Source organism: Molothrus ater, chromosome 19, assembly GCF_012460135.2.
Source record: "Molothrus ater isolate BHLD 08-10-18 breed brown headed cowbird chromosome 19, BPBGC_Mater_1.1, whole genome shotgun sequence".
Taxonomy (NCBI): Eukaryota; Metazoa; Chordata; class Aves; order Passeriformes; family Icteridae; genus Molothrus; species Molothrus ater.
In genome coordinates, this window is record NC_050496.2 from 8,721,525 (window position 1) to 8,747,205 (window position 25,681).

Below are 25,681 nucleotides of genomic sequence, written 5' to 3' on the forward strand. Positions count from 1 at the left end.
CAGCGAAGCGTGATGTCAGCGGCGGGCAGGGCACGCGCTAGCTGCGTGATGTCACGGCCGAGGCGCGAAAACCCGACTGACAGCGGCAAAGGCGGGAGAGGAGCAGAAGGGGGCGTGGCCTAGGGCAGAGAAGGGGCGGGGCGACCGCGCGCCCGTCCGTCTGCGTCACGTGATCGGGACAGCGGGCGGCTATTGGTCAGCGGGCGCGGGTCACGTGGGAGCGACCGGAGGCCCCGCCCCCCGTTTTCCGCGCGGAGGATCCGAATCTGGTCCCGCGCGCGCTTTTACCGCCCGCCCGGCGCGCGCGCCCGTCAGGCGGCGCCATCGGGGCCATGGCGGCGGCGCGCGCCCCCCCGCCCCTGAGGCAGCGCCCGGGGCCGAGGGCTCCGCGCTCCCCCCGCCCCGAGCGAGCCGGGAGGGCTCCGCGCCCGCAGCAGCCGGGGCATGGTGGGCAGGGTCGCCGTGGCCGCGGCGGCCGCCTCCCCCGTCCTCCCCGGGAACGACAGCGACGTTCAGGTGGGGATGCGGGCCGGGGTCGCGCTGTGAGAGCGGAGAGAGGGGTTGCGGCTGGCGAGGGGCGCCCCTTTGGCGTTCACCTCCCTTTTGGCTTTGGCCCCCTTTGGCGTTCGCCCCTTTGCCGTCCTGCCCTGGCAGGGCCCGTCCGGTGTACCGGGAGCTGTGAGGGGCCGCCCGGAGCTGTGAGGGGCTGCCCGCCCCCGGCCCGGGCTCCCAGGCGCTGCTGACGCTCGGCGCAGCCCCGCGGGCCCGGCTGTCATTAAACGCATTCGAGGGGCTTTGGGAAGAGACGTTTTCTGCTTCAGAGGGTTTCATTTCCGAGGCGTTCAGTTTCTAGTAAACCGGGAGTTATAAGAGTCTTTATGAGCCAAAGTCTTTCTTGGAGCTGTAGAAGTAAATGTTCTTTCATGGTTTGAATCATTATACGAGATAAGAATTCGCTTGTGTTCATTTTCTTTAAGTACTCTTAAAGGTACACTGTCGTCCTAAGCTATGTCAGATGTTTATGGTAAGATCAGACCTTTATAAGGGATGTTGGAATTCCCTCTTAAATGCTCCAGAGACGCTCTGGGGAACATCTCAAGGTCGATCATCGGAATTGACCCAGACTTTCAGACTTCTAGTATTGTGAAATATCTGCAGAGCTGTTCTGAAGACCCTGTGATCCCGTTCAGTTTTGACCATCTCAAGGCTTCAGAACAGGATTTTTATTTATCTGAAAGGGCAGAATATTTCAGGCTTAGATGGCCCTTGAAAACATGGAGATTTAGTTGATGCGTGCCCAGTCTGAGCACATTAACATTAATTTTTGTCTTCTGAAAAAGTTCTGTATAAGTCATCTTAAGTTTTTTAAAACTAAGATTTGTGTTGTACCTTTTACAGCCATGCAAGAAGCGGCGAGAGGAAGATGCTTCTGCAGAAACAATCACGAGGTATTTTTCACCACTAGCAAAACCAGTGGACAAAGCATTGTCATCACCAAAATCCAACAATATCTTGGATTATTTTAAAAAGACATCTGCAACTGAGAATGCTGCATTCCCAGTAGGAGCTGGAGAAAATAAAACACTGTTGGATACTGATGAAAAGGAGTGTAAATTATCTTTCAAGCCATCTTTAAAGCGGAAGAGAAAAGGGAAGAAAGATAATTTAAGTAATATGCCAAAAGAAATGAAAGAATCTGAGAATGACCTTGAAATAGAAATTAGTAGTTATGACAGCAGAGTAACTACAGGACTGCAACAAGACAATAATGACTTTATTGCTTCTTGTACTCCTGTGGACAAAAAATGTGCAGAAGAATTAGCAGAAGATAATGATCAAAGAGAGAACATCCCAAACACTGTCCCCTCCAGAAAAAATGCAAAAAACTTCGGTTGTGAAACAAATGGATCAAAAAATAGGATAAAAAAATCAAGGAAAAGGAAGCACAAAGTAAATACTGATTTGTCTGAAAGCTCTTCATTGGAAAACCAGATTAATGAAACCTATAAAAAGGAAACTGAGGAGAAGACAAATACAGTAGCAGAGTGTGATGCTGCTATTGGTGATTCCAGTTTTGAGGTTCATATGGATGATGGGACATCCCAGGTAAATAATTGTATAATAACAGTGTCATTTGAGGACTTCTTGAGAAGTCAGGGAGAAAATAATGTTGAAGAAGACACAAAGCCAGCAATTGACACTTCTGGTACTGCAAATAAAATGGACAAAAGTGATAGTGTTAGTGACCCAGAGAAGTGTGAGGAATCCCAGCAGCTGCCACTCAGAACAGTGACTGTCCTTGCACAAGTTCATTCCATTCCCCCCAGATTACCTCCCTCAAATAAGGAGCAGAAAGGCTCTAGGAAAATAGCTTCCATTTTTTTGAAGCAGAAAGGACGTGTAGGGGAAAGAGAAAGCAGCCCAGCCCTTTTGGACAGTGAGCAAACTGAACAGGTGACTCAGAAAAGGAAATCCAATGTTGTTATTGAGGAAGAAGAATTGGAGCTGGCTGTACTGGAGACTGGAGGGGCAGATTCTCTGAGGCCAAAATGTACTCAGGAAGAAAAGCATCAGTTCATGAAAGCTTTTAGACAACCAACAGCAGACGTAACAAAAAGTGGAGTTAAAAAGGCAGCTGGAAAACAAAAGCAAGCTGCTGCAAAGTCCTCAAAAGAAAAAGAGGGATCTGAAGATGTCGTTCCTTCAAATAAAGGATTAGAAAGCAGGATACCAGAAGATTTGGTGGACAAATGTACACATTCTAAACCTAAAAGCAATAGAGCTAAACCCAGAAAATCTAGCAAGGTTCAGAAAGAAGGAAACAGAAGAAAGAAGGCTTCAGAAACTAAGGAAACTGATGTCTCAAACACCAGCAATTATACTGGAGAAGAGGATTCAGGTGCTAATGTTGTTACTGTGGAAAACACCTTAGATGTCATAATTTTATCAAGTCCAGAAGTGAATGAGTTAAGGAGGAGTTTAAGGCAGCAGAAAACCAAAACATCAACAAATGTTACACCTAAAAAGCCCAAGGCCAGAAGTGCCTGTTCTGCAGATGAATTAAGTGCCTGCCCATTAGAGACTTCCACCCCAAAAGCACACAGACAATCCTGCAAGAAAAGCAACATGTACAGAGCTGAGGTGATTACTGTGCCCTTTGATGGAAGCAGCCCAATAAGGTAAATCTTTTAGAGTATATTCTGCATTTTTGCCCATTAATTGTATGGAAGTATTTGAAAATAAGACATAAATATTAATGGACTATATATCAAAGTTGCATGGATACTGATCATAGTGGGTAAAAATAGCTGACTATAAATGTGTTTGTACTAAAGACATCAAAAAAACCTCCAGCCAAACAACAGAAAAAACCTCATGCACCAGTTGGGAAATTGCTTCTGTTTACAGCACTGAATTTTTAAAGGCTTTTGAAAATGAAATTGAGAGTAACATTTCCCTTTATTAACCAGTAATAATTTCATAATGCCTTTTTCCCTAATTAGAATGAGGTTTACACGTATCAAAGCAGCTACAAAATCAAATAAAGCTGAAGCAGTGAAAAATGAAGAGTCTCACTCCAAAAACACAAAGGTAATTTATGTAACAATCGGTGTCAGTATTTTGTCATTTCCTATATGGGTATAACTGTGGTGTATTCAGTATTGTGTAATAATCTAGTGTAATATAATATGACACTTCCCAGCTGCCCTAGGGAAAGGGAATATACTCTGATTTATGATGAGATTTGAGATAGTTTTCTGTACCTTAGATCTTAAAACATGTTTTATTAGTAAAAATCCACCTTTCATAACAGAAGAGTTCCATACAATAGCATACTCCTGAGCTGCAGGTTCTCAGGATGGGATACAGAAATGACTGGATGTGGCATTTAGTGCCATGGTTTATTTGACAAGGTAATGACTGGCCAGAGGTTGGACTTGATGATCTCAGAGGTCTTTTCCAACCTAAATGATGCAGTCATTTGTGGTAGTGTTTGGGCACAGCAGAACAGCTGAGACTTAAGAATGTCACTGCCCATATCAGTTCCATGAAAAAATTGGGGATCTCCTTGCAGGGCTTTCACTCCCTTTGGAGAACTGTTGATATCATCTTGGTTTGCTTGTTCTTTCACTTATTTCATTTTCTTCTTGATACCAATGAAAGTTTGCAACAATTACCTATTTCTATGAAAGTGAAAAATTATATTTGCATGCAAAAGTACTTAGTGAAGAGAGTGCTATTAATTGCTATTTCATTTTTTTTGTTCTCTGTTAACAGATAAACTCCACTTCTAAGAACAGATCTAAAGCAAAGCAGCTGATTGAAAAAGCAAAGGCCATACAGCAGAACAGATCCAAAGTGAGTGAAGACTCAGCAGCTCCTGTGAGGCGCTCGTCTCGACAGCGAGCTCTTGCTGAGAAGAAGAAATTGGAAGAAAGTGATGTAAGGCTGTACTTTGGGGGGGAGGGAGAATATTTTTATACATTTGTTCTTGATATAAGCAACACAAATGATTCCTACTTGATTCTTTACAAGAGATGTTTGCAAGCTAAGGTAGATATCTGCAGTGTACTGTTAATAAAGGAGGAGAAGTTGGGTTTCCTTTCTTACTTGATTTGCTTTCCCTCTAGGATTCAGTAATAATTCTGGGTTCAAACGTGGACAGTGTCACTACTACAGAGCAGAGTGTGAAGGAAAAGAAACTTCGGAGCTTAAATGATGTTTTGGGGAAGAAGCCTAAAAACTTGAAGGTTGCAAAGAACTCCAATGGTAATTGGGTTTTACTGAATGTGTTTATTTTTTATTACAGAAATATTTTGTGTTATTGACTGCTGAAACTTTATTTCATAAAGCTGCCTTTGCAGTATATTAATCTTCTCTTCTGATTTATCTTGTATAATATTCCAATATATACCTTCCCTTTTTATATGAATTAATAGTGCAGAGGTTATTTACATGTGTTGTTTTGCTTTTTCTTCATTCAGGGAAAACTGTTTATTTGAAAAATTGTCAACATATACCATGCTTTGCATCTCCTTTTTTTCCTAATGTTAGAAAATAGCATCTATACTGAGGAAATAATTACAACCAAAGCTATAATGAGTTTTGTTAAAATACTCAACTTTCCCTTAAGAGATTCCTGATGGTTAAATGGAACATACAGGTAGTGAACACAGAAGCAAGGTTAGAATCTTGTATCAGTGCTAATCTAATAATAGGTTTTTTTACCTTTTTGAAGGGAAACTGGGATGTCCACCTTCTTGCCTGGGCAAAAATGCTCCAAACTCTGCAGGTGAACCAATTGTGATCTTTGATGAAAGCAGGTCAGTTGTCAAGAGTGCAGTTGCTTAAAAATCAAAATACATTTCAAGGTTACTTTAACATTCTCTCATTTTACAGATTTAAATACATTACTGAAATGTGCTATAAATATTCATTACTTTTATACTGATTAATATTTTAATCTGCTTGCAAAATTTTAGGGTTTCTTGGAGAGTTCTTCAACTATTTTAGAACCATATTAGATGTCTGGAAATGTAGTTGGTGACTGATTAAAAAGAAATCCCAAATTGCATTTAAAATACAAAACCAAAGAGAATTTTTTTTAGATTAAAATTTTTAACACAGAATTGATTTCAAACTAACCACATTAATATTATTTTCAGCAGTTCTGATAGACTTTTTTCAACTCATTTGGAAGAGAATGTAATTAAATTGAGCCTTGCATATCTGGAAGTTCTATTAATTCTATCTTCTTTCTTTTTTTCTTCTGTTTTCATTAAAGCCAAGATGCATCTGAAAATTCTCAGGATGGTGATCCATTCAGAGCAAAACGTGAATTCCTGAGGAGTGGATTGCCAGAGTCACTGAAAAGGCAGATTGCAAAGAAGGCAGCAGCAATGGAAGCATACTCCCTTGCAAGTTCCTGTTTTAAGACTGTTGTCCATGTACAGCAGAAGGATGACTGTAAGCTTGTGTTAAGTTTTTAGGTATTTGTACATAACAATTTCTGAGGAATCTGTGCAGAAAAGAAAAAATTTGAACAGCTTAGGACTGGAATAGGTGGGAGTTTCCACTTGTTTTGTGTCTCAGTAAGAGAACAAAACTTGAAGCTTCCACTGAGATGTTTTTGAATACAAAAAATACAAATTAAATTGATGCTAAAGTAGTCTATGCATGCATGGGTAAGGATGCAAAATTCTTAATATTTAGTCAAAACAGTTGGTCTGTTAAGTTCCAGTTTGGAGAATAAAGATTGTGTTGGACCTGATTTGGGCAGAAACCATTTCCTTCTGACAAATGCAAGAGACTTCACAAAAAAGAGAAGACCAGCCTATTTCTTTTCCCTAGAATAGAAGTTAACTCTTGTTTTGGTTTTGGTGGGGGTTCTTTTGTAGGTTCTCCAATGTGGAAATTGCAATCACCATCATGTCCTGTATTAACTAAACTGAGGGAACTGAGTACTGAAGTCACCAACAGCACAAAAATCAGTCTCTCACTTGGTGAATTTTCCACTGTGAATTCAAAACAAACTGGAAATTGTTCTGCAGCTGTGGTGAGTATTTTAAAATTCAAACTGTTTTGATATTTGTTTGGAGTTATGTTTTTAAATAAATCCTGTAGTTTGAACTTGTTTTAGTCCTGACATTTTTTTGGTTTTTAAACATTTCCCTGTGTGTGTTACCCATTTTGCATCTTACCATTAGACAGTTCTCATCAGTTTCTGTTAATCTCTGAATTTAACAAGCTATTACCAGTGTAAATCATGCAAAGCATTCTGTGTCAAGTTTTTGAGTAATTCTCTGTGTGTCTATTCCAGCTTTCAGGCCACCGACCAGCTTTTCCTGATGCATTCAAGAAGGATTTGCTAGATGAGATTGTGGCTTCTAATCCTCAGTTTCCAGTGAGAAAATACTACTCCAGGTTCCTGAAAAAGCAAACACAGCGGTTGGCTTTGGAAAACAGCACACAAGGTTAGGAATCTGTCTAGGAAGAAAACCACCCTCACTCTCTTTGGCATTAAAAAACAACTGGGAATTAAAAAAAAATATTACTGAAGGAATACTGTTGTTGGAATTACATTGATCCTCACATTTTAGGTTATTTTGACCAAATTCTTCAAATGTGGTTTAAGCAAATGTACAGTAGTAATGGACTTGGCCTGAAATTTTGAATGGATGCAATTTTTTTTCTTAGAAAGCAGAGATGGCACTGCAAATCTTGATGTAATTGAGAAACATCCTGACAATTGGAAGGAAACAAAGAGGAAAAGGAAAGAAACAGAAGATCGCAAATCAAAAAGAAGAAAACAACTTGAAGGTACAGAGCCTAAGATGAAATCAAGAGTTTCCAGGAGCCTTATTCCTCCCATATCTGGAGAAAAACAAGCAGAGACAGGACAAGCCATGCACTTGGGAAAAAACAAGCTCCAGAAACCAGATAGTGTGACAGAAGGCAGTGGTTGTTTATCAGATCCAAGTGCACTTTCAGGTAACTGCATCTCCTGTCTCATTTTAATCTTTCCATTGAGGAAGGGTATGTGTGATCTATGTCAGCTTTCCACTGTGATGCAAAAATCAAATCTTGTCCTGATACTCTGCTAGATGTGATCAAGTCTATTGCATGAAGAACTTTAAAAATGGACAATATTTTTTCTGTAGGTGTGGAAAAGGAAGACATGCTCTGGACAGAAAAATATCAGCCTCAAGATTCCAGTGAACTTGTTGGGAACAAGAAAGAAATTGAAAGGCTACACAGGTCAGAAGTGGGAACATGGATCCATTCCTAAAATAACCCAAAACCTCATGTTACTTGATAATGCTCAAGTTCTGAGGGAGCAGTACTTGTCTGTACTTCCCTGCAAACATCCTGATCATGACCTTGCTGTACTGTCTGCTTTACACAGGAATTTAGCTCTAAATTCCACCTAACACATTGTGCTTTCAGTTAAATTTTCTGTGTGTACTTAAGTTACTGGTGTGGCTCTTACACAGAATTTAAAGATCCATCTGACAAAACAACCCTGAATTATGAGTGAATTAAGTAGTTCACCAAATGACTTGTTTTTATACCAGTTAGCTAACAGAATATAGAATGAAAAAGGAAACCTTTTCTACAAAAGAATCAAATCCTGAACATTTTTTTGCTTTTATCTGAAAGGACTTGATAGATTTCTGTGAGGTAACAAGTGGCTGATATCCTCTAGTTTTATGTTCTGTTCCATTCCATCTTAATTTGGTTCATTTAATTCACCAGCAATTTTTATTCTTGTTTTCTTCCTTTCTTTTATAGTTGGTTAAAAGAATGGAAAAAGAGAGCTGATTTGGAAGAAAAACGAAATCAGAAAATGGAAAAAGAGGACAAAGAGCAAGAAGGTACTGATAGAATTAATATAGCTTCTCTTTTGTTGAAAGTTGGCAAAAAATAACAGCAATCCTTTATTTTCTTTTTAATAATTCTACAGATTCTTTAAGCAGCCTTGACTTTAAAGATAGTAAATCTGATATTGAGGAAGAGACAACCCTTTGCAATACGGTTCTGATAACTGGCCCACCAGGAGTGGGGAAAACTGCTGCAGTGTATGCTTGTGCTCAGGAGCTTGGCTTTAAGGTTTGTGGACTTCTTTCTTTCCTCAGTGCATTTTTCTTATTTATAGCTCGTGATACAAAAGCATCTGTAATACAAGATGTCTACAATTTAATTTTCTTTCTTTTTTGTAAATTAAATACCATTGCAGATATTTGAAGTCAATGCCTCTTGCCAGCGTAGTGGGAGACAGATTTTGTCTCAGCTGAAAGAAGCTACTCAGTCTCATCAAGTGGACAAAAAAGGTGTGAATGCACACAAGCCTTGCTTTTTTAACAGTTGTAGCACTACCAAGTCACCAAGTAAGTGTTGGGGTTCTTATCTGGGGTTCTTTATTTGGTCTGAATTATGGGGTGGGTTTTACAGAGGGGAGAAGGTTGTTAAAGACTGAATTCCCAAAACAAATTTTAGATATCAGTTGTTTTTAGAAAGATAGCAGATTTAGCTTACCTGGCCATAATAGTAAGAACTGGTCTGTTGGGTAACACTACTACAGACCAAATGAAATTATGACTTTATTAAAATACTGACTCTTGATTACGTTATTTCTGCAGTGGTGGAGCAAGTGCTGTGGCATTTGAATAGAAAGTTGAACAGAAAGCTTTTCCTATAACAAGAGAAAAGGAAAACAAGCAAAAAATCAGCGCAGTAAACCTGTCATTTGCCATAGATAAAAAATGGGTTTTACTTTAAATTTGTCTGAGAAATATCAGTTTGACATTATATCTCCAGATGAAGTTTAATATAAAACATACCTTGCAGAAAAAATGTATTCTCCAAAGAAAGTTATTTCTCCAAGAAAACCACCAGTGTCACCCAAAGGAGCAGGATTAAAACGAAGCTTGCCCTCTAAAACACTTGCAAACTACTTCAAAATTTCTACCAAACGTAAAGGTGGTGATGGAGAAGCAACATCTGAAGAGAAAAATGGAGGTAGGTATTCCTTTTTAATATTTAATGAATTACCTTTGGAGGTGGAAATGCTACACAATGGGTGTATGTAGCATGTATGGAGCTGTGTGGACAAAAGAACAGATTCTCTTAAGCATTTGATACATGGGGGATTTTTGAAGCCAGCACCTGGAAAGTGTTAAATGGTTTCACTCCTCCTTCCTGCTCAGTTATTCATCCATCTGCAGGAAATGCTCAGAATTCACTGGAAGTAAAGAAAGATACTCAAATTACATCAATAAACAAAGAAGAAGGAGAACACAACAGGAAAAGTGCAACATCCCTCATTCTTTTTGAAGAGGTAAAATTCACATGAAATGAGCTGTGACTGTTCACATCTTGTAACTGCTGCTCAAGCTATTGATGCTATGTTTGTTTCTGTAGGTGGATATAATATTTGATGAAGATGCAGGATTTCTGAGTGCAATAAAGACATTCATGGCAACTGCAAAGAGACCTGTGATTCTTACCACCAATGGTGAGCAGTGTTTGTGACAGCAATTAGGCTTTACAGACAGAAGAGCCACTTCTAATTAGAAGTGGCTGTAAATGGTGATGGTTGAATACTGCTCCTAAATGCAAAATTAAATGAGTGGAGACTTTAAAGCAAGTATTTGAGTGTTTGAATAAAGGTACTGGCTGCTCTAATTGATAAAGAAAATAACTAGGTTTGACATAATGTCATGACAGTTCACTGATCTCTCTTTATAGATCCAACATTCAGTTTAATGTTTGATGGCTATTTTGAAGAGATCAACTTTAAAACCCCTTCCTTGGTAAGTCTGTGCCTGGAAATGGAGGCAATTATCAGCTGATTTCAGTTTGAAATTTAAATGTTGGTCTAGGTTTATATATTTCTGATGTAACATAGTTGTTTGATCAGAGACAGACACGTCTTTGGGGTTTAGGTAAGGATATGTAGGATGTATTTCTCTTTACATGTAGGAGCTGTTTTACTGGAATGGAAGATTTATTTTGCAAACAATTTACTGGTACTGAGAATTACAATAAGAATATCACTTAATCAATTCATTTAGTTTGTAGAGTGTATTTAGATAAATATCTGATAGCCCTGGTCTGAAGGTTGCTTATGCCAGTACTGGTTCATTCATTAAAAAGTATAGCAGTTATTTTAGAATTATTATGGGTTATTCCTTTAATACAGACACTAGTGTTCTGTGTAGCAAATAGTTTTATTTGCAGCTATGTATTAGGTGAAAAACCTAAATAAATGAGAATCAGAAGGACCTAATTATTGAGAAGGGGAAATTTCTTAATGTGAAACGGAAAACCTGTTGTACTTCTAGGTGAATATAGTTCAGTAAAAGCTGATCACTGGTGATAAGAAGCAAGGTGTAGGTAGCCTCAGGACCATAAGCAGAGTAGGTTTATGTGTTTGTTTTTAATTATTTCTAAATTGAACTTAATTCTCTGACATAGGCTGCATAGATTGGGTAGCTTGCTTTTCCTTACAGGTTTTAATCTAACTGTAATCTAATTTAATAAATTAACCTTCTGTATTAAAAGGCAAAATGTATTGCAAGCATAAATAGAACAATTTGCTCTTGTGTGACTTCCTGCAGTGTGATTGGCAGGAGTTGTTTCAGTGGTCTGTGTGTAACTCTTGTTTAGATAAACTCTGTGAGCTACCTCCAAGCTCTGTGCCTGGCTGAGAACCTACGGACAGATGTGAAAGACTTGGCTGCTCTCCTGACCACAAATAACTGTGATATCAGACAAAGTCTCCTGTACTTACAGTTCTGGGTTAGAAGTGGAGGTGGATGCTTGAAAGAGAAGCATTTGGCACCTCATGGTATGTTGTATTAATTTAACCTTTTAAAAATATCCATCTCTTCATATGCATTTGACTAAATCAAAGCATTCTTAGATGTGTATGAATAGATGGTAACTGCTTGTAAGACTCCTAAATTTGGGGGAGGGGAATGCTTCTGGTATTTTTAGCTACTTCAGAGCCTTGAATTAATGCATAAGGAACTTAATTTTGAGGGGTTTATTGCCTGTCCTTGTGGTGCTTACTGTCTCCCTTTCATGTTGTGAGTAGCACAACTAGGTAAAGAAGGGAACCAGTAGTAATTTTCCTCAGTTTACAGTTCTTTATCCATATAGCTAGTAGACAATTCATCTAGAAGAAGCAGAACTGAAAAAGGCATAAAATTGGGACAGCTGGCAAGCAGGCAGGGGTAGGAACCTGATCCCCAAAGGATTCAGGAGGAGTTTAGGGCTGTGAGGGAGTGACAGGGAGAGACAAGTGAGACACAGCCTCCTTCAAAGGTTACTTGGGAGCAGGAGAGCAGGCTGGTAACACTGACAGCAGTGATGTGGGCATGGGGATGTCTCATTTCAGCTGCTCTGTTCCTCCAGCACCACAGCAAGAGGTGACACAGCGTCCTTTGTGCCAGGAATTGAGGCAAAGAGGTGGAAAATCAATTTAATGATGCAGTTGTTCCCTTTCAAGTAAATCCTATTATCTCTGTGCAGGAGAAGAAGAGACAAGGAAGGCAGATAATGTCATTCATCCTGCAAAATCGAAGGATTCCAAGGTGGATTTTTCTCAAGCTGATGATTCACATCTTCAGGAGTTTCCAAAATGTGATACAGGCTGTGTAGAGACTTTGCTTGGCCTTAAGAACATCCTCTTGCCTTCAGAAGATTTGTTTACATTTCTTAAGGTATTTTTGTAGCAGATGTGGTAATACTGTGAATGATTGCCAGACAATTGAGTGTAAACATCACCAGGAATGGCATCATCTTAGAAGCAAATCTCTGAAAAGCTTTGTTGTAGAAGTTAGAGAATTCTGTGGTCAGGTACAGTCTGAACTGGGGTGGTCTGCTACAAGCAAAACAGTCCCTCACTTCATAAGCACTAAGCCAGGAGTGTGTGATTGTCTATAACATTTTTATTTTTAAGAAATTAATTTTAATATGCTGATAAATTTAAGAAATTAATTTTAAATGCTGATAAAGCTTTCATATTATTATTTTACAGCACAAAATCACAACTATGGAGGAATGGAATAAATTGATGCAGCTTCTCACAGAATTCCAGATGAAGCATGTGGATTTTGTACATAGCAATCTTGAACTTATTTTTCCCTTACCAATGCAAGTTCTGTCAAACCAGTCTGAAGCCTCAAAGTCTATACTTGAAAGGACTACTGTAGTTTCCTCAAAAGACAGATCTACTAACAGTTCTTGCTCTAGGAAGAGTAGCCCTGGAAAAAGGTCTAAAAAGACAAAGGCTCAGAAAAGGCTTGAGATATTGGATGATAGTGACTTATTTGATTCTGAGCTGAACTATTCAGCTGAATTCATAACTTTGCCATCAGACAGTCCTAAATCATGTGTTGAAGTGAGTAAAAAGGAATCAAAATTGTTGGTGCATAAAGAACAAAAAGAAGTTAAAACTAAAACCTCGGTAAACGAAGGAAGGTCTGCAGTCGTTTTTCAGTGTCTGAATTCACTGACTGAGTTTGTGGAGAACATGTCCTTCCTGGATTGCTGTGTAAACATGAACACCAGGGAACCGCTGGAGTTTTCTAGAAGTGAAGATTTTCATTGGACAAATGCCAAAATCAGAAATGGTCTTTGTGATGAGTTCAGTATAGAAAATACTGATTGGTGGAGCTCCCAGAGCTGTAGTGAAATAAAGGCAGCTATTGAAGCACTCAGCTTCACTAAAAGTTCTGTTAATATTTCACAAAATTTGGAATCCTTTTCAACTACCAGTAAAACACCTGAAAGTGAACAGCTGAAGGGACTTACTCTGCCTCTCTCAAACACAAGGAATTGCATATCCTTCAGTCAGGCAGCTGATTCAAGGTAAGACTTTGTTAATATTTCTGGAGTGTAATGCAGTTATTTGTCAAGAAGAGCATTTCCCAGGGTGCAGGACTGTTTCAGATTTGATGTATACATATTCATACCATTATGACACTGTGCCTGAAAACACTGCAATATATTGTTCATTGTGCTTTTACAACCTTAAATGAACTTCTTGTCAATCTGCAAAAAGTGATGTTTCTTGAACAGCCTGACTCTAACGTTGTTAAGGAATGCTGGCCTTAGTCTAGTTATTTAAAAAATGGACAAACAGCACCACCACCCCCAAAAGAATAACAGAACCCTAAAGGAATGGCTTTTTCAAGACAGATGGGATTCTGCAACTACCAAATATGCAAATTTGTCGCCTGCTCATACTGAACAACTGTTAAGTGTGTTGGTAGGTGTTGCTTGATGAAGACCTTACAGAATCCAAAGTAAATTCCTTGTAGTAACTTATGCTAACAAAGAATAGCCTTTAATACATTGTAAAAGCCCAAAGAATACTATCAAGTATGTCCATGAAACATTGTTTTTAACATAAGCAAGTCATCATAGGTAAAATTTGCACAATGGGTATTTAAAGCTCATTCAGGGGTCTGAACAGGAAAATGGCTTAGAGCCTTTCTTCTGTAAATCAGTACCCAGAGGAGCAATGGCAGAATGGATCTGACCATGCATCCTGTGACCAAGTTTATGTCATGGGTTAGACACTGGACCTGACACTGATATTCTGGCAAATACCAATTCCATGCTTTTTATTTTTGAAGACCACAGATGCTTTCAGTTGTGGTTGTACTGAATTTCACATCCATTTCTAGACTGAAGAGCTCACCAGATCAGACTCCTGACTAAGACAAGAGCTTTGGCCAAACAAACTGCTGGCCCTGATGTTTCTGTCCAGGTGCAGCTTTGTGATGCTGTGTAAGCAGCACACAATTAGAAGCTGCAGACATCTGATCCATTGGGATGCACTTCTGGATATCAATTTAATGGAGTTTTAAATCAGGGGCTTTGATCCTAAAGAAATGAAATCATCACTGCACATTCTTGTATAGGAAACAATAAAGCTTCGTTCTCTGTTTCAGCACTCACAAAAAAGCACAGAAGAGGCTGGCTGTCATCAAAACTGTATTTTCCAGAAGTCCTTTAAACCTGGGCAATAAGCAAGCCAGTACCCTTGAATACCTCCCCACTCTCCGCAGTATCTGTAGGTCTGAGAAGCTTAAAGAGCAAGGGAAGACTAAAAGAAGGTAAGTTTGGGTTTTCCTAAATCTTGCTACATTTCATTATAGAAGGTTGTTAAGGATTTTAATAAAATATTTTGTCAAATAATTCTAGGCAAGGAAGGTGGACATTTGTCTCTCAAAATAATAAAGGTCTTGCCTTATATTTGGAAATAACTTTGTTCCTTTAACAATCTTTTTTACTCTTTTTTTAATAGGTTCTTGCATTATCTTGAAGGGATTCATCTTGAAATACCCAGAGAAACGATAAATGGTCTGTCTTTGGACTTCCCTTAAGATTGCCAACACCAGAAATACTTTGTGCCTAATGGTGGTATTCTCACCATAGATTGGGTTTTTTTAATTACCACATTATTGTATATTCAGAGCCACTTGTATATTAAATTTTTATAATTATTTAAAATAATGTATATATCTATTGTCATTATACTGCTCTCCACAGCTGAAATGTGGGTTTGTTTGGTGCTTGTCCAGTGAGGGCATTCATAATATTAAATGCACAAACTATTCAGTGGGGACTGCTTGCTCTCTTTCTCTCTAATTTGTGGATCACATAGCAAGAAGTCCTTTTGTAACAACCAACTGTCACAACTTCCACAGCAAAGCTGCTGTTTTCATCTGGAGGAGGAGACTGTTTTGTTCAAACAAGTTTGTTTCTGAATTTGCAGTTAAAGTGATAAATAACTCCAGGTGGGAGGGGGCACAGAGAGGGTGCACCAAGTCCTCCAAAGTCCAAATGACTGAAAGCAGCTCTTCACTTCGACCACAGGAACAAAGTCCTTACAAAGCACTATGCCTCAATGTACATATATTTGTATACATTCCTTTCATTGTTTACAGCTGTCAGATCTGCATGTTAATCTCCTAAAAAGGTAGAGAAATTATTACTGTAGCTCAACATGGTCTCAAGAGATTTAGGCAAGATTTTGTAAATAACAACTATCCCAGCGTTATTTTGGGTACAGGAATATTTAACTACTTCTAGTCTTGTAAATTGTGTTCTATTCTTAAACTTCTTTTTTTGTATTTGACAAGACTTCAGCCTGGTTATTTGTGATTGAATCCGTTTTTATATGACAATAAATTTGTGAGACTTTGCTACACTCTCAATGTTTCTGTTGCATGAAAGGTAAAAGTCCTGAAACATATTTTTTAAAGGATTTTAAAACTGGAATTAGTTCAGCCATGTACTTTCCTGCCTTTTCTTTGTAGTTGGACTGTTCCTGTTCCTCAATCTGAGTCAGACTGCTGCCATGCAGTGGTGCTCCACTTACCTCAGTGTCTCTGTAAAAATAAGGAAGGGCATTTCCTGATTCTGGTCTCATCTTACATTTTCCATGTGTTAAAGATGTTCAGGAATTAGAAATACTCACGGAAACAGTAAATTTTTTTAAGCTTCTGTATCGTAGATCATCTTTATAGTTTACTCTTTCCATTGTCCAGAATTATCAAAAAAACAGTGGTGGCTGTTAAAATCTTCATGGCTTGATTTTTTGTATCAACAGTCTATGCTTCTCCTGTATGATGTGTAAAAATAAATAACATTTTTAATTTTTTTAAAATAATAAAGTAGAAGTGTATCTGTTCACTGCTTTCTAAGGGCACTATCAATCTAACTAGGTTACAGTGAGGACCTCCACAAACCAGAAACAATTCCTATAAAGCCAGTAGTATTTTAGGAAATTCAGGGATAATTTGAAAGACCCAAGTTAGAAAGCAGTGAGAGACAATTTTCCTTCTTTTGAAGTCAGCTCTCTGGTTTTAATAACTGCCTTAAGAAGTTGTTTACAGAATCTGCTGTGGTGTCCACAAGGTAAGGTGGAATTCAAGCATTTCCCTTCTTGATCAGATATTTACCACATGAAATCACCTCATGCTACTCTGATTGAAAGATAATCTCTGTGTGATAATTTGAGTTCTGATAAATTAGCACCTTTGGATTTTTATGCATCAGGTATGAGCATCTTTTGTATGCTAGAATAAAGCAAGTTTCCAGGAGAGATGGGCTTGAGGAAGAGGGACCTGGGGCTGGTTTTGACTAACTCTGATTAGAGGAAATGCTTCACAAGCTCCATTCTACTACTGTGAAATTTGCCTACTTTTGATGCAAAATATTTTCCTGCAATAGTTTGGGCCCTGGTTAGTCCTTTATGTACTGCCCCTCCAGCTAACTTGTGTGTCTTGAAATCAGAAGTAAAAACAACCCTGGAGTTTCACAATGACTCTCTCCCATTCAAGCAGCAGTTATTAGTAGGTATACAGCAACTTAAAACCAAATCCAACAACCTTGTTCTTCTTGGGGAAATCTCAACCAAGTTTCAAGCTTTTTTTTCTCTTTACTGTCCTTCCAATATTGCTTTCCAGAATGTAAATTAGGTACATTATTCTACTATCCCATGAATAATATAGAAAAAAGCAATTATGGTTGGAAGAATGAGCCAAAGGCTTAGACTGTGTTAATGTTACTGCAGAATAGAAGTTGGAGGAGGGAAGGACCTCTTCCAGAGCAAGACTATCTCAAGTCTTTGTGAAATATATATATATAAATAGCCACTCCCCCAGTGTCATACAAAATGTTCCTTTTATTCCACAGGAGTTGTAAGGACACTACAAAAATTAAGCTAACAAAAAGCTTTGGTGTATGGCTTGCAAGATTGCCTGGGGAAAATTAAATCCATGTTTACATTCCAGTATGCAACAGTTCCTAGAGGGAGAATGCTGAAAAGAGATTCTATGTAAGTAGCTGAACAACTTTTTCAGATATTCTGCTGCTGTGTATTTCATAACTTCACAATAGTTACAAGTAAATAAAAGGCATAATACTATTTAGTACCTAGAAGATGGAAAAAAGGTTTCAGTACTTGGAACTGTTAATACATGTCTAGTGTAGTGTTTAGTCATCTACAAAATTACAGCGTTTTTACAAGATTGTAGATAAACTTTACTAAAGAAGCATTGTGTATACTACTGCACCATAGCAATGCAAATTAAATTTAACCTGAAACTAGAAAAATATTTGAACATCTCAATCTTTTTCTGAATTAATTAACCTTCTTGAAAATCTTTGTCTCAAATTTTCCTCTTTTCTCATGTCTTTATAGATAAACAGAATATTTCTATTTTGTCTTAGATAAACAGAATATTAAGGCACGACTTTTTGGCATTTGCTTTATCATGGAAGAGGGACATTTTCAGTAGGGTTGAAATGCTGTATTGTCCCTGTGTTGAGCTGCGTGGGCAGAGGTTTTCTGGCCCTGCTTGGTGTCACCGAGCTCCCTCAGAGCCTGTGCTGAGCGCTCGCAGTGGGGCAGAGCTGCGCTGGGAGAGCGGGACTCGCCTGCCCCGGCGGTACCGCGGCTTTTTCGGTCGATGTCTGGGGCGGCGCTGCCCTTCTGATCCCCGGCAAGCTTTGTAAACTTTTTATAGAGAGCTGGGGCTGAGGCAAACCTGGAGGGCGCGGGCGAGCCCTCCTGGACACGGGCCCTTAGCAATGCACTGTCAGCGGAGAACTTCCGACTCTGCGGGAAAGCTGCCGGGGACCGGGCTGGGACAGGGACAGGGACAGGGGGCGGGTGCCCTCAGGGCGCGGGCCGGGCCGGGGGGCCGCGCACCCCGAGCCGCCGGCAGGAGGAGGCGCCCGGGGACACGGGAGGGGACGGGGCGTCCCGGGCCGCTCCGGTTCCTCATTTGCCGGCAGGGCCGAGCCACCGCAGACTCCGCGCCGGGCACCGGGTGCGATGGACTACGACCACAACAAGGCGCTGCTGCTGGAGCTGCAGAGGGCGGCCGGGACCGGTAACGATCGCTGCGCCGACTGCGGGGACCCAGGTGAGGCGGCTCGGCCGGGCAGCGCCCCTCGGCCCCCGGAGCCGCTGCCGAGCGGACAGCGGCCGTGACGAGGGGCTCGGGCCGTGGTGCCGCGTGGGCGCCGCCGTCCCGGTCCGCAGCTGGGTCCGCTCGGTCCGTGCTCGATCCGTGTCCCGCAGGGCGGCTGCGGGCCGGCCCCGCGGCGCTGCCCGCTCCGGGACACGGCGCTCGGGGAGCCCCGCGGGGCCAGGGAACCGCAGCAGGGGCGGGAAACGACCTCAGCACCAGGCGCTTCCCCGGTTATTTATGGACAGGGCACGAGGCTGCGGGAGGAGGAGGGTGCGTGGGGTGATTTTCAGCTCGGGGAATGTCTGTGCGCAAGGGTTGGGGCAGGAAAAGCACGGAAAACCCGGCGGAGCCCCCGCGCCGCGCTGGCGCCGGTGCCCGTTCCGGTGGGTCAGGCGGGAGCTGAAGAAGGCGTCAAGTTGCTTCTGTTTAGCGTGATAGGGAGAAGTGGGCGGTGGCGCAAGCCAAGGAAATGGTCCTGCCAGAACACTCAATGCCTGTAGGCGTGCACCTGTCAAAGCTGCTTCAGGGGATGTGGCAGCAGGCAAGAGCAGGAGCCTTCGCGGACACGGACGGAGCCCGCGCTGTCGGTACTCCGTTGTACTCCGTTGTATTCTCCGTAGTGCGCACTGTCGGCACCTTCCTGCCACTGTTAGTTCAGCAACAGCAGCTTTTCATGCAGAACTAATAATTAGCTGAGCTTTCCCATCACCACTCATCTGCCTGCACAGTCACCTTAATTTTAAAGCAAATAGGCAGTTAAACAATGTACAAACTCAGGGGCCACATCGTTCACTGGGGAAAGCGGGTATTGTTCCTCTGAGCACAGCGAAGTGACAGCCATAAACAGTGGGGTGGGATTTGAGGTATTGAGGTATTTACTAGGTGTGAAGCCTGGACTGTGCATCAGATGTGGGTCTTCATCCTTGCCAGTGGATGTGCCTTTTCCTGTGTATTAATTGATTGTTTGTGGTTTTATCTAGATCCAGAGTGGGCTTCTTACAAACTTGGAATATTCATTTGTTTGAATTGCTCTGGAATTCATCGCAATCTTCCTGAAATCAGCAGAGTCAAATCCCTTCGGCTTGACTTCTGGGAGAGCAATTTAATAGAGGTATAGAGGAAAAAGTAATAATCCTCCACATTTCATAACCTTCTCTGCTATGTGATTCCTGTGCCATCCACCATGCACAGTGCAACAGAGCCATGTTAACTACATGGGTTACTTTAGGGGGATTTTTATGACCTGCTCGATCAAATTATGCTGATAGGTCACTGCTAGGTGACCATGTTCCTAACAGTCTGTGGTGTGTATTTTTGTATACACAGTAACTTCTTCCTGTGGCTTAGAAACCCACAGATATTTCCGAGTAGTATGTTCAATTAAGAAAGCAACATACTCTTCTTAAATTTTGGTTCAGCCTCTCAGCATTCAGTTGAATTGTGTTAAAAATACAATCACGGTTAATATCTGGGAGGAGATGAAGGAATGGGGAGATCATATATAAATTTTCTCCTAATTTTCTTTTGTTCTTTTCATCAACAACCACAGTTTGTATTTCTTCACAAATGGTTCAGAACTGTAAATACTGAAAAAGGTGCATCCACCTAAAACCAGCAAACTATAATGCCAAAGGGAATTGATAAATGTATGTAAATACACTCTGAGAGTTATGGCAAGACTCAGAAAAAAGTGCAGCACTCCCTTTGATACAAGTCTCATTCTATGTTTATGACATGGTGTTGATTTGCAGTGGCACACCTAACTGTAATTTATTTTGTATTTCAGTTTATGAGGAATCACGGAAATCTCTGGGCCAAAGCTAAATATGAGGCAAAGGTCCCTCCATACTATTACATCCCCAAGTCCCATGACTGCATGTAAGTTGATGGTGTATTCACTGCTGTAGACCTTTATATTTGCTTCCCTTTCAGGTCTCCCTGGCTGGCTGCTGAAGCTAGAGTAGAGACAGATCAGCTTTATCCATGTTTTCCTCTTTCAGGGTTTTAAGACAGCAGTGGATTAGAGCTAAATATGAGCGTGGGGAATTTCTTGACACTGGAGTCTGCCCCGATCCCTGTTCTGCAGGTAAAAGGATTGTCAGGGAGGTCTCAGCCTCAAGGCCAACAGCACAGTGTTCTGTTGGTAGCTTTGGAGATGTCTAAGGTTGGCTTGTCACATTTGAACTGATGGATGTGCAGTCACTGCTTTGAGTCTAGCTTTGAGAAGAAACTCCTGAGAAAAGGCACTTACACAAGTGCAAGGGTATATTCAGATCTTACAGTTCTCTATTTCTTCCACTTATTTTTTCATGAGGGGAAAATTCTCAGATGGAGAAGAGACTTGAAACTGCCACATCACCCTTAGCTAAATAGTCCTGCCCTTGTGCCACCCTTGTCTGACACTTTTCTGTCTGCTCTGCAGGCAGCCGTGAAGGATGCCTCTGGAAGCTTGGGAAGGGACGCAGACAGTTCCAGAAGAGGCAGTTTCTCCTGTCAGCAAAGGAAGGGGTGATGAAGTACTACACCAAAGAAGTGAGTTCTTCAGCCAGAGCTGGCCATAGGTAGCAGGTCTACACCCACCCTCAGACCTTGTTCTTTGTGGGCAAAACCCAGCACAAGTAGCTTTGTTTCTAGTTTTGTGGCCAGCCTGTGCTTAGAGGAGTGGACAAGTTTCTCTCTTAACATATGTGGTATATTGGGCAATTTTGGATTTAGTTCTTTTTCTCTTCCCTTATCTCAACCTTGCAGCCTCCTCTTTCTTAGTGAACAAAGGAAATGGGTACTGGCAGTTGAATAGCAAGACAAAGAAGAGATCTGCTGGCAGTTTTTAGCTTCTTACATTACCAAAATATCCTCTCATCAGCTCCTGCAGCAGGGTTCTCTCATGACTCCTTTCTGTGAGAGACTGGAGCTAACTGTTCTCTAACTGGGAGGCTGGAGATAGACCTTTCCCTTGCAATGCACACCCAGCCCTCTTCGGTAGTGATCCAGCATTTGTGAAGAAATCTTTCTAAGTGGTTTTATGTTGCATGTAGTTAAGACTTTATGTTTCAGGTATATGCAATATTCAGATATTTTAGGACATCTGCTTTCTTCTTAGTAGGGGTCTAGGTCTCATACAGCTGATCTGTCCTGCAATACATTCCCTGAGAACACTTTAATGCAGTGATGCTTTTCATTTCACAGTCCAAAGTTCCAAAAGCCGTTATCAGCGTTGAGACTCTGAATGCAATGTTCCAGGTGGAGAAAATAGGACACAATCATGGGCTGCAGATCACATACATCACAGATGGTCAAACAAGGAACCTTTTTGTCTATCACGAAAGTGGAAAGGTGAATATAATGGAGATTCTGGAGTAAGCAGGTGCTTAGATGTTGGATCTTTATTTTGGAAGAGTTACTGTGTCTGCTACGTCCGGTTTTAGTTGGCATCACTAAGACTTGTACAATATAGCAAGTTGCAGAATTTGATACTCCTAACTGTAGCATCTAACTGTAGCATCCTGCTCCTTTTCTGTTGGGGCATATATTCAACCTCACCCTTTGGATAGTCTGAAGTGGTGCATGGATGTAAATCTCTGTAAGGTAACTGCCTCATGGTTTTACACAATTTCATGGTTAAATTCTTGGCACGCATAGAGAATATTGTTCTACATTATTTCCAAGCCAACCATGATAATTTTGAAAAGTATCTCTGTAGATATTGTTAGACTTCTGTTTCTTCCTTCACCAGAGTTCTTGTGTCTTTCCAGGTAGAGGTTTTTAAACAACCCATAGCTGAATCAACTGAAAAAGCCTGTGTATACAGACTTGGGTGACTGTCCATGCTGAGAATGTCTTGGATCTCCCAGGAGGGGCATTCTTAAATTATTTTCAAGGGTCAATGTTTTTCAGGTGTCTGGGACAAATCACTGACTCTCTCTGCCCCTTGGGGAGAAAGTACCTCTTTATAAAGAGGTCACAAGGAAGGAGAGAGGCATTCTGGAGAAGCAGTGCTCTTACTCTTCTTGTTGATCTTTGTGTCTGTGTTTGGTGTTTTCCCAGGAAATTGTTGACTGGTTCAATGCTATTCGGGCAGCACGTTACCATTATCTCAGAACAACCTTCCCAAATGTCCCTGAGCTTGAGGTGAGAACTCAACAGGGCTTGAAGCAGTCTAGCCAAATATAGCATGGGAAGACATTTTCTCATGACATTTTCTCACTTCTTCTGACAGAGTCAGGTGCTTAAAAAGCAGCATTTGGGTCCAGGGAATGGACAGAAGAGGTAGAAGGAAAAGCCACACTGAATAACATGCAAAAACTTGGTTAGCATTGAAGGCCTTAAAGTGTCCATGTGATTCTTACACAGTGTAATCTGTCAAAAATGTTATGTTCCTTCTTACTTCAGACTTCCCTTTACCAAGCAGCCAAAAAATTGCCAGACCCCAAAAGCCACAATTGATGGTGATTAACTTTCAAAAAACAGAGCAGAAGTGCAATCTTGAATGAGACAGCCTGCCCTAGTTTTGGTTGGGACAGACACAGACTTTTTTTGTGTTTGTGTTCTCCTAGCTCATACCCAGGATCACAAGAAGTTTTGTCAAAGAAGGATATATGGAGAAAACAGGACCAAAAGTAAGTGCATATTTGGCATTACACAAACATGATCATTCTAGGTAGAGAATATTTGGTAGTTCAATGATCCTGACTTGTAAATTATTTGCTCAGTGACTCTCTGCTTCCTGGGTTGATAAAAGACACCATATTCAAACCTGTCATGTTCTTTGGGACCTTGTTTTATTTTGTGTGGAAAATAACATTGGGGAGAAGAATCCTTGAGGAGTAAGCAGGGTGGATTAGCTGTCAATGGACATGCAAAGTGCTATTACACAACACCATGGATTGTTATGTCTGCTAACTGCAGCTCCTGCTACAGCAGAACATGATGTGCTGACCTCTCCTACTTCTCTGTTTCATTTAAGAGTCCATTGCACTTAAGTCACATCTACTTAGAGCAGCAAAGTGTCATTTGAGCAAATTTCTCTACAGTGAAGCCAATAATTTGGTTTGTTTTATTGTGGGAAGTGTTTGGACCAGTACTCTTGGAACAGAAGAGCAGGGTTTTGGGCACTGCTAAGGAGGAGATAAAGAACTGAGGCCTTGTTTGAACACAGCCACTTCTTGCCTTGCTCTCCTCTGAGTGAACCATGAGCCAAGTTCCATTATAAAGTGCAGCAGTGCAGTGCTGATACTGAATATGCTGGGTTTTGGCCCAGCTTTGGTGCCAGTGTTCCAACACCTCTTCTGCAGGTATTTGCACAGAGGATGAAAGATTTTGTGTTTTTCTCCTGAGGCCTAAATTCTGCTTAAACTGAGTTGAGTCCTAGAAGAGGCCTCTTCAGTTCAGCCTGGAGCAATTAATAGCTCAGGAATGGTCAGGTAAGTGTAGCTGATGGAATTAGCACCTAAAAAAAACCAGCTAGTATTGTACACCCAAAATTCCAGGGACAACCTCCTTGATCAGATTGTTGAAATTGATTGCTCACTCTCTTCAGTATCACCACTCAGGGGTTGTTCTCTGCAGTGCTTTCAATCCATTTCACGCAACTTCCTTAATCCTGTTAATTTGATTACTTCCCTGCCCAAAGGATTGTCATTGAATGTAAATCTGTATTTTGAGCCCAGGAAGAAGAGAGAGCTGAGGGCTGCACACAGCAGTCCTGTTATCAGTTGCAGGGATGAAGGAAACTGAACTCCAGCTCCAGTCATTTAAGTGGGCCTGGGATTTGAATAGACCAAAGTCTGCTTTGAGGCTTGGATCTTTAAAGAATTTCTACCATTTCCTTGCAGCAGAAGGAGGCCTTTAAGGTACGCTGGTTCTGCTTGGATTCTCAGGAAAGGAACCTGCTATACTTTAAAAATCCACTGGTAAGAGGAGTGTTCTTTGTTCCACAGCCCCTTCATGAAGCAGGTGGGGAGGAAGGGACTGTTCTCATCCACCTTTTCCAGTGGCTCTGCCAGACTGGAGCAGGCCCAGCCCCAAGAGCCCATCTCCCTTGCCAAAGGATGTCTCTGAAGCTGAGCTGGTTGGGAACTCTGGCCTGTACAGTGGCTGTGAGAAAGATATTTTAAAAGTAACTGCTACTGCCTCTGGTTCATGCCCCATCTCCCCCAGCCCTAGTGCCTCTGTGCCTGTAACCTTAGCCAAGATGAGCAATATTCCAGTTGACAGCCCCAATGTTCTGCTTTAGCCACGGGAATGTCCTTCCCTGCCCCTTCTGAACACCCACCAACCAGCTCTGTGAGGGTGGGACCCTGCCTTCTCCTCCTTAGAATGCCTGTGAGTGCAAAATGCCCCTTTGTGTGTTCCCTCCTGGTGTCACCAGTCCGTGTCATCGGATCCCCTGCGTGCATCCCCAGATCCTGTTCCATGTCAAAGGACAGGGCAGTGTCTGCTGGAGCTCCACTGCCTGCTGGCTAATGGCTGTCTTCTGCCTCCTTCCAGGATGCATTTGCACAGGGCCAGGTTTTCATCGGAAGGAAGGATGAGGGATATGAAGTACGAGATGATTTGCCCCAGAAAGTCTGGGTGAAGAAGAAGAAGCCAGTGATCACTCTGGTCACACCAGTGAGAGAGTTTGTGTTTATCTGTGACAATGACAGGCAGCAGAGGGAGTGGATGGATGCCTTGAGTGGAGTCATCACCCAACTCTGATGTCCACAGGGAGGAGCAGGCAGGCAGCTGCATTCCACCTAGCTGCAGCTTCTGGCCACACAGGAACAGGGTTGTTTTCAGCAGAGTGGGATGAATGTTTCTTACAGCACTACATTTCTGGGACAATAAAAAAACAAGCCAAGTTTAAGTTGTGGAGGATACTGTAATGGAACCAGTCCTGTAATGGAATCACACAGATTCTTCTAGCTCCTTGCTTTCAACAGTCTGTACCATTTGGCTTTTATGTGAGTGGCAAATCCTACATCCAGTGATTTTTTTCCAAAGCACAACCCCACACGATGTCCCAGTGAATGTGTTGAGAGTAAAGGATGGACATACATTGATCTGGCTCACCCAGGAACAGATGAAGCTTAATGAGCTTGATTAAACCGAACATTGAAAGGCAGAAGCAAGTTTTAAAAGTATTTTCTTCAGTGACTTGCTTGCAAACACTCCGTGAATGAAGACTGGTGTTCAGTGTTGGA

The 25,681-nt window shown here is 41.4% G+C and overlaps 2 protein-coding genes across 3 annotated transcripts; both read left to right on the forward strand.

Annotated features, from left to right (window-relative positions):
• The first annotated feature begins 443 nt into the window (after window positions 1-443).
• ATAD5 (ATPase family AAA domain containing 5) lies at window positions 444-15,234 on the forward strand. Of its 2 annotated transcripts, none has more exons than XM_054516908.1 (23): window positions 444-516; window positions 1,399-3,179; window positions 3,504-3,591; window positions 4,279-4,443; window positions 4,632-4,770; window positions 5,240-5,324; window positions 5,786-5,967; window positions 6,399-6,556; window positions 6,821-6,974; window positions 7,198-7,491; window positions 7,662-7,758; window positions 8,293-8,375; window positions 8,465-8,610; window positions 8,738-8,888; window positions 9,349-9,519; window positions 9,708-9,838; window positions 9,922-10,015; window positions 10,249-10,313; window positions 11,170-11,350; window positions 12,037-12,227; window positions 12,545-13,377; window positions 14,466-14,630; window positions 14,822-15,234. In XM_054516908.1, the coding sequence occupies exons 1-23, from the start codon at window positions 445-447 to the stop codon at window positions 14,898-14,900; spliced, it is 5,505 nt and encodes a 1,834-aa protein (XP_054372883.1). In that variant the 5' UTR covers window position 444; the 3' UTR covers window positions 14,901-15,234. The 2 variants fall into 2 exon arrangements, with proteins under 2 accessions (XP_054372883.1, XP_036250776.1); XM_036394883.2 differs by having other exon boundaries at window positions 9,726-9,838.
• Window positions 15,235-18,350: 3,116 nt separating this feature from the next.
• Window positions 18,351-25,333, forward strand: ADAP2 (ArfGAP with dual PH domains 2). Its single transcript, XM_036394792.1, has 10 exons — window positions 18,351-18,452; window positions 19,481-19,611; window positions 20,287-20,378; window positions 20,501-20,586; window positions 20,923-21,032; window positions 21,687-21,833; window positions 22,545-22,628; window positions 23,054-23,116; window positions 24,332-24,409; window positions 24,987-25,333. The coding sequence occupies exons 1-10, from the start codon at window positions 18,362-18,364 to the stop codon at window positions 25,194-25,196; spliced, it is 1,092 nt and encodes a 363-aa protein (XP_036250685.1). The 5' UTR covers window positions 18,351-18,361; the 3' UTR covers window positions 25,197-25,333.
• The last annotated feature ends 348 nt before the right edge of the window (window positions 25,334-25,681 follow it).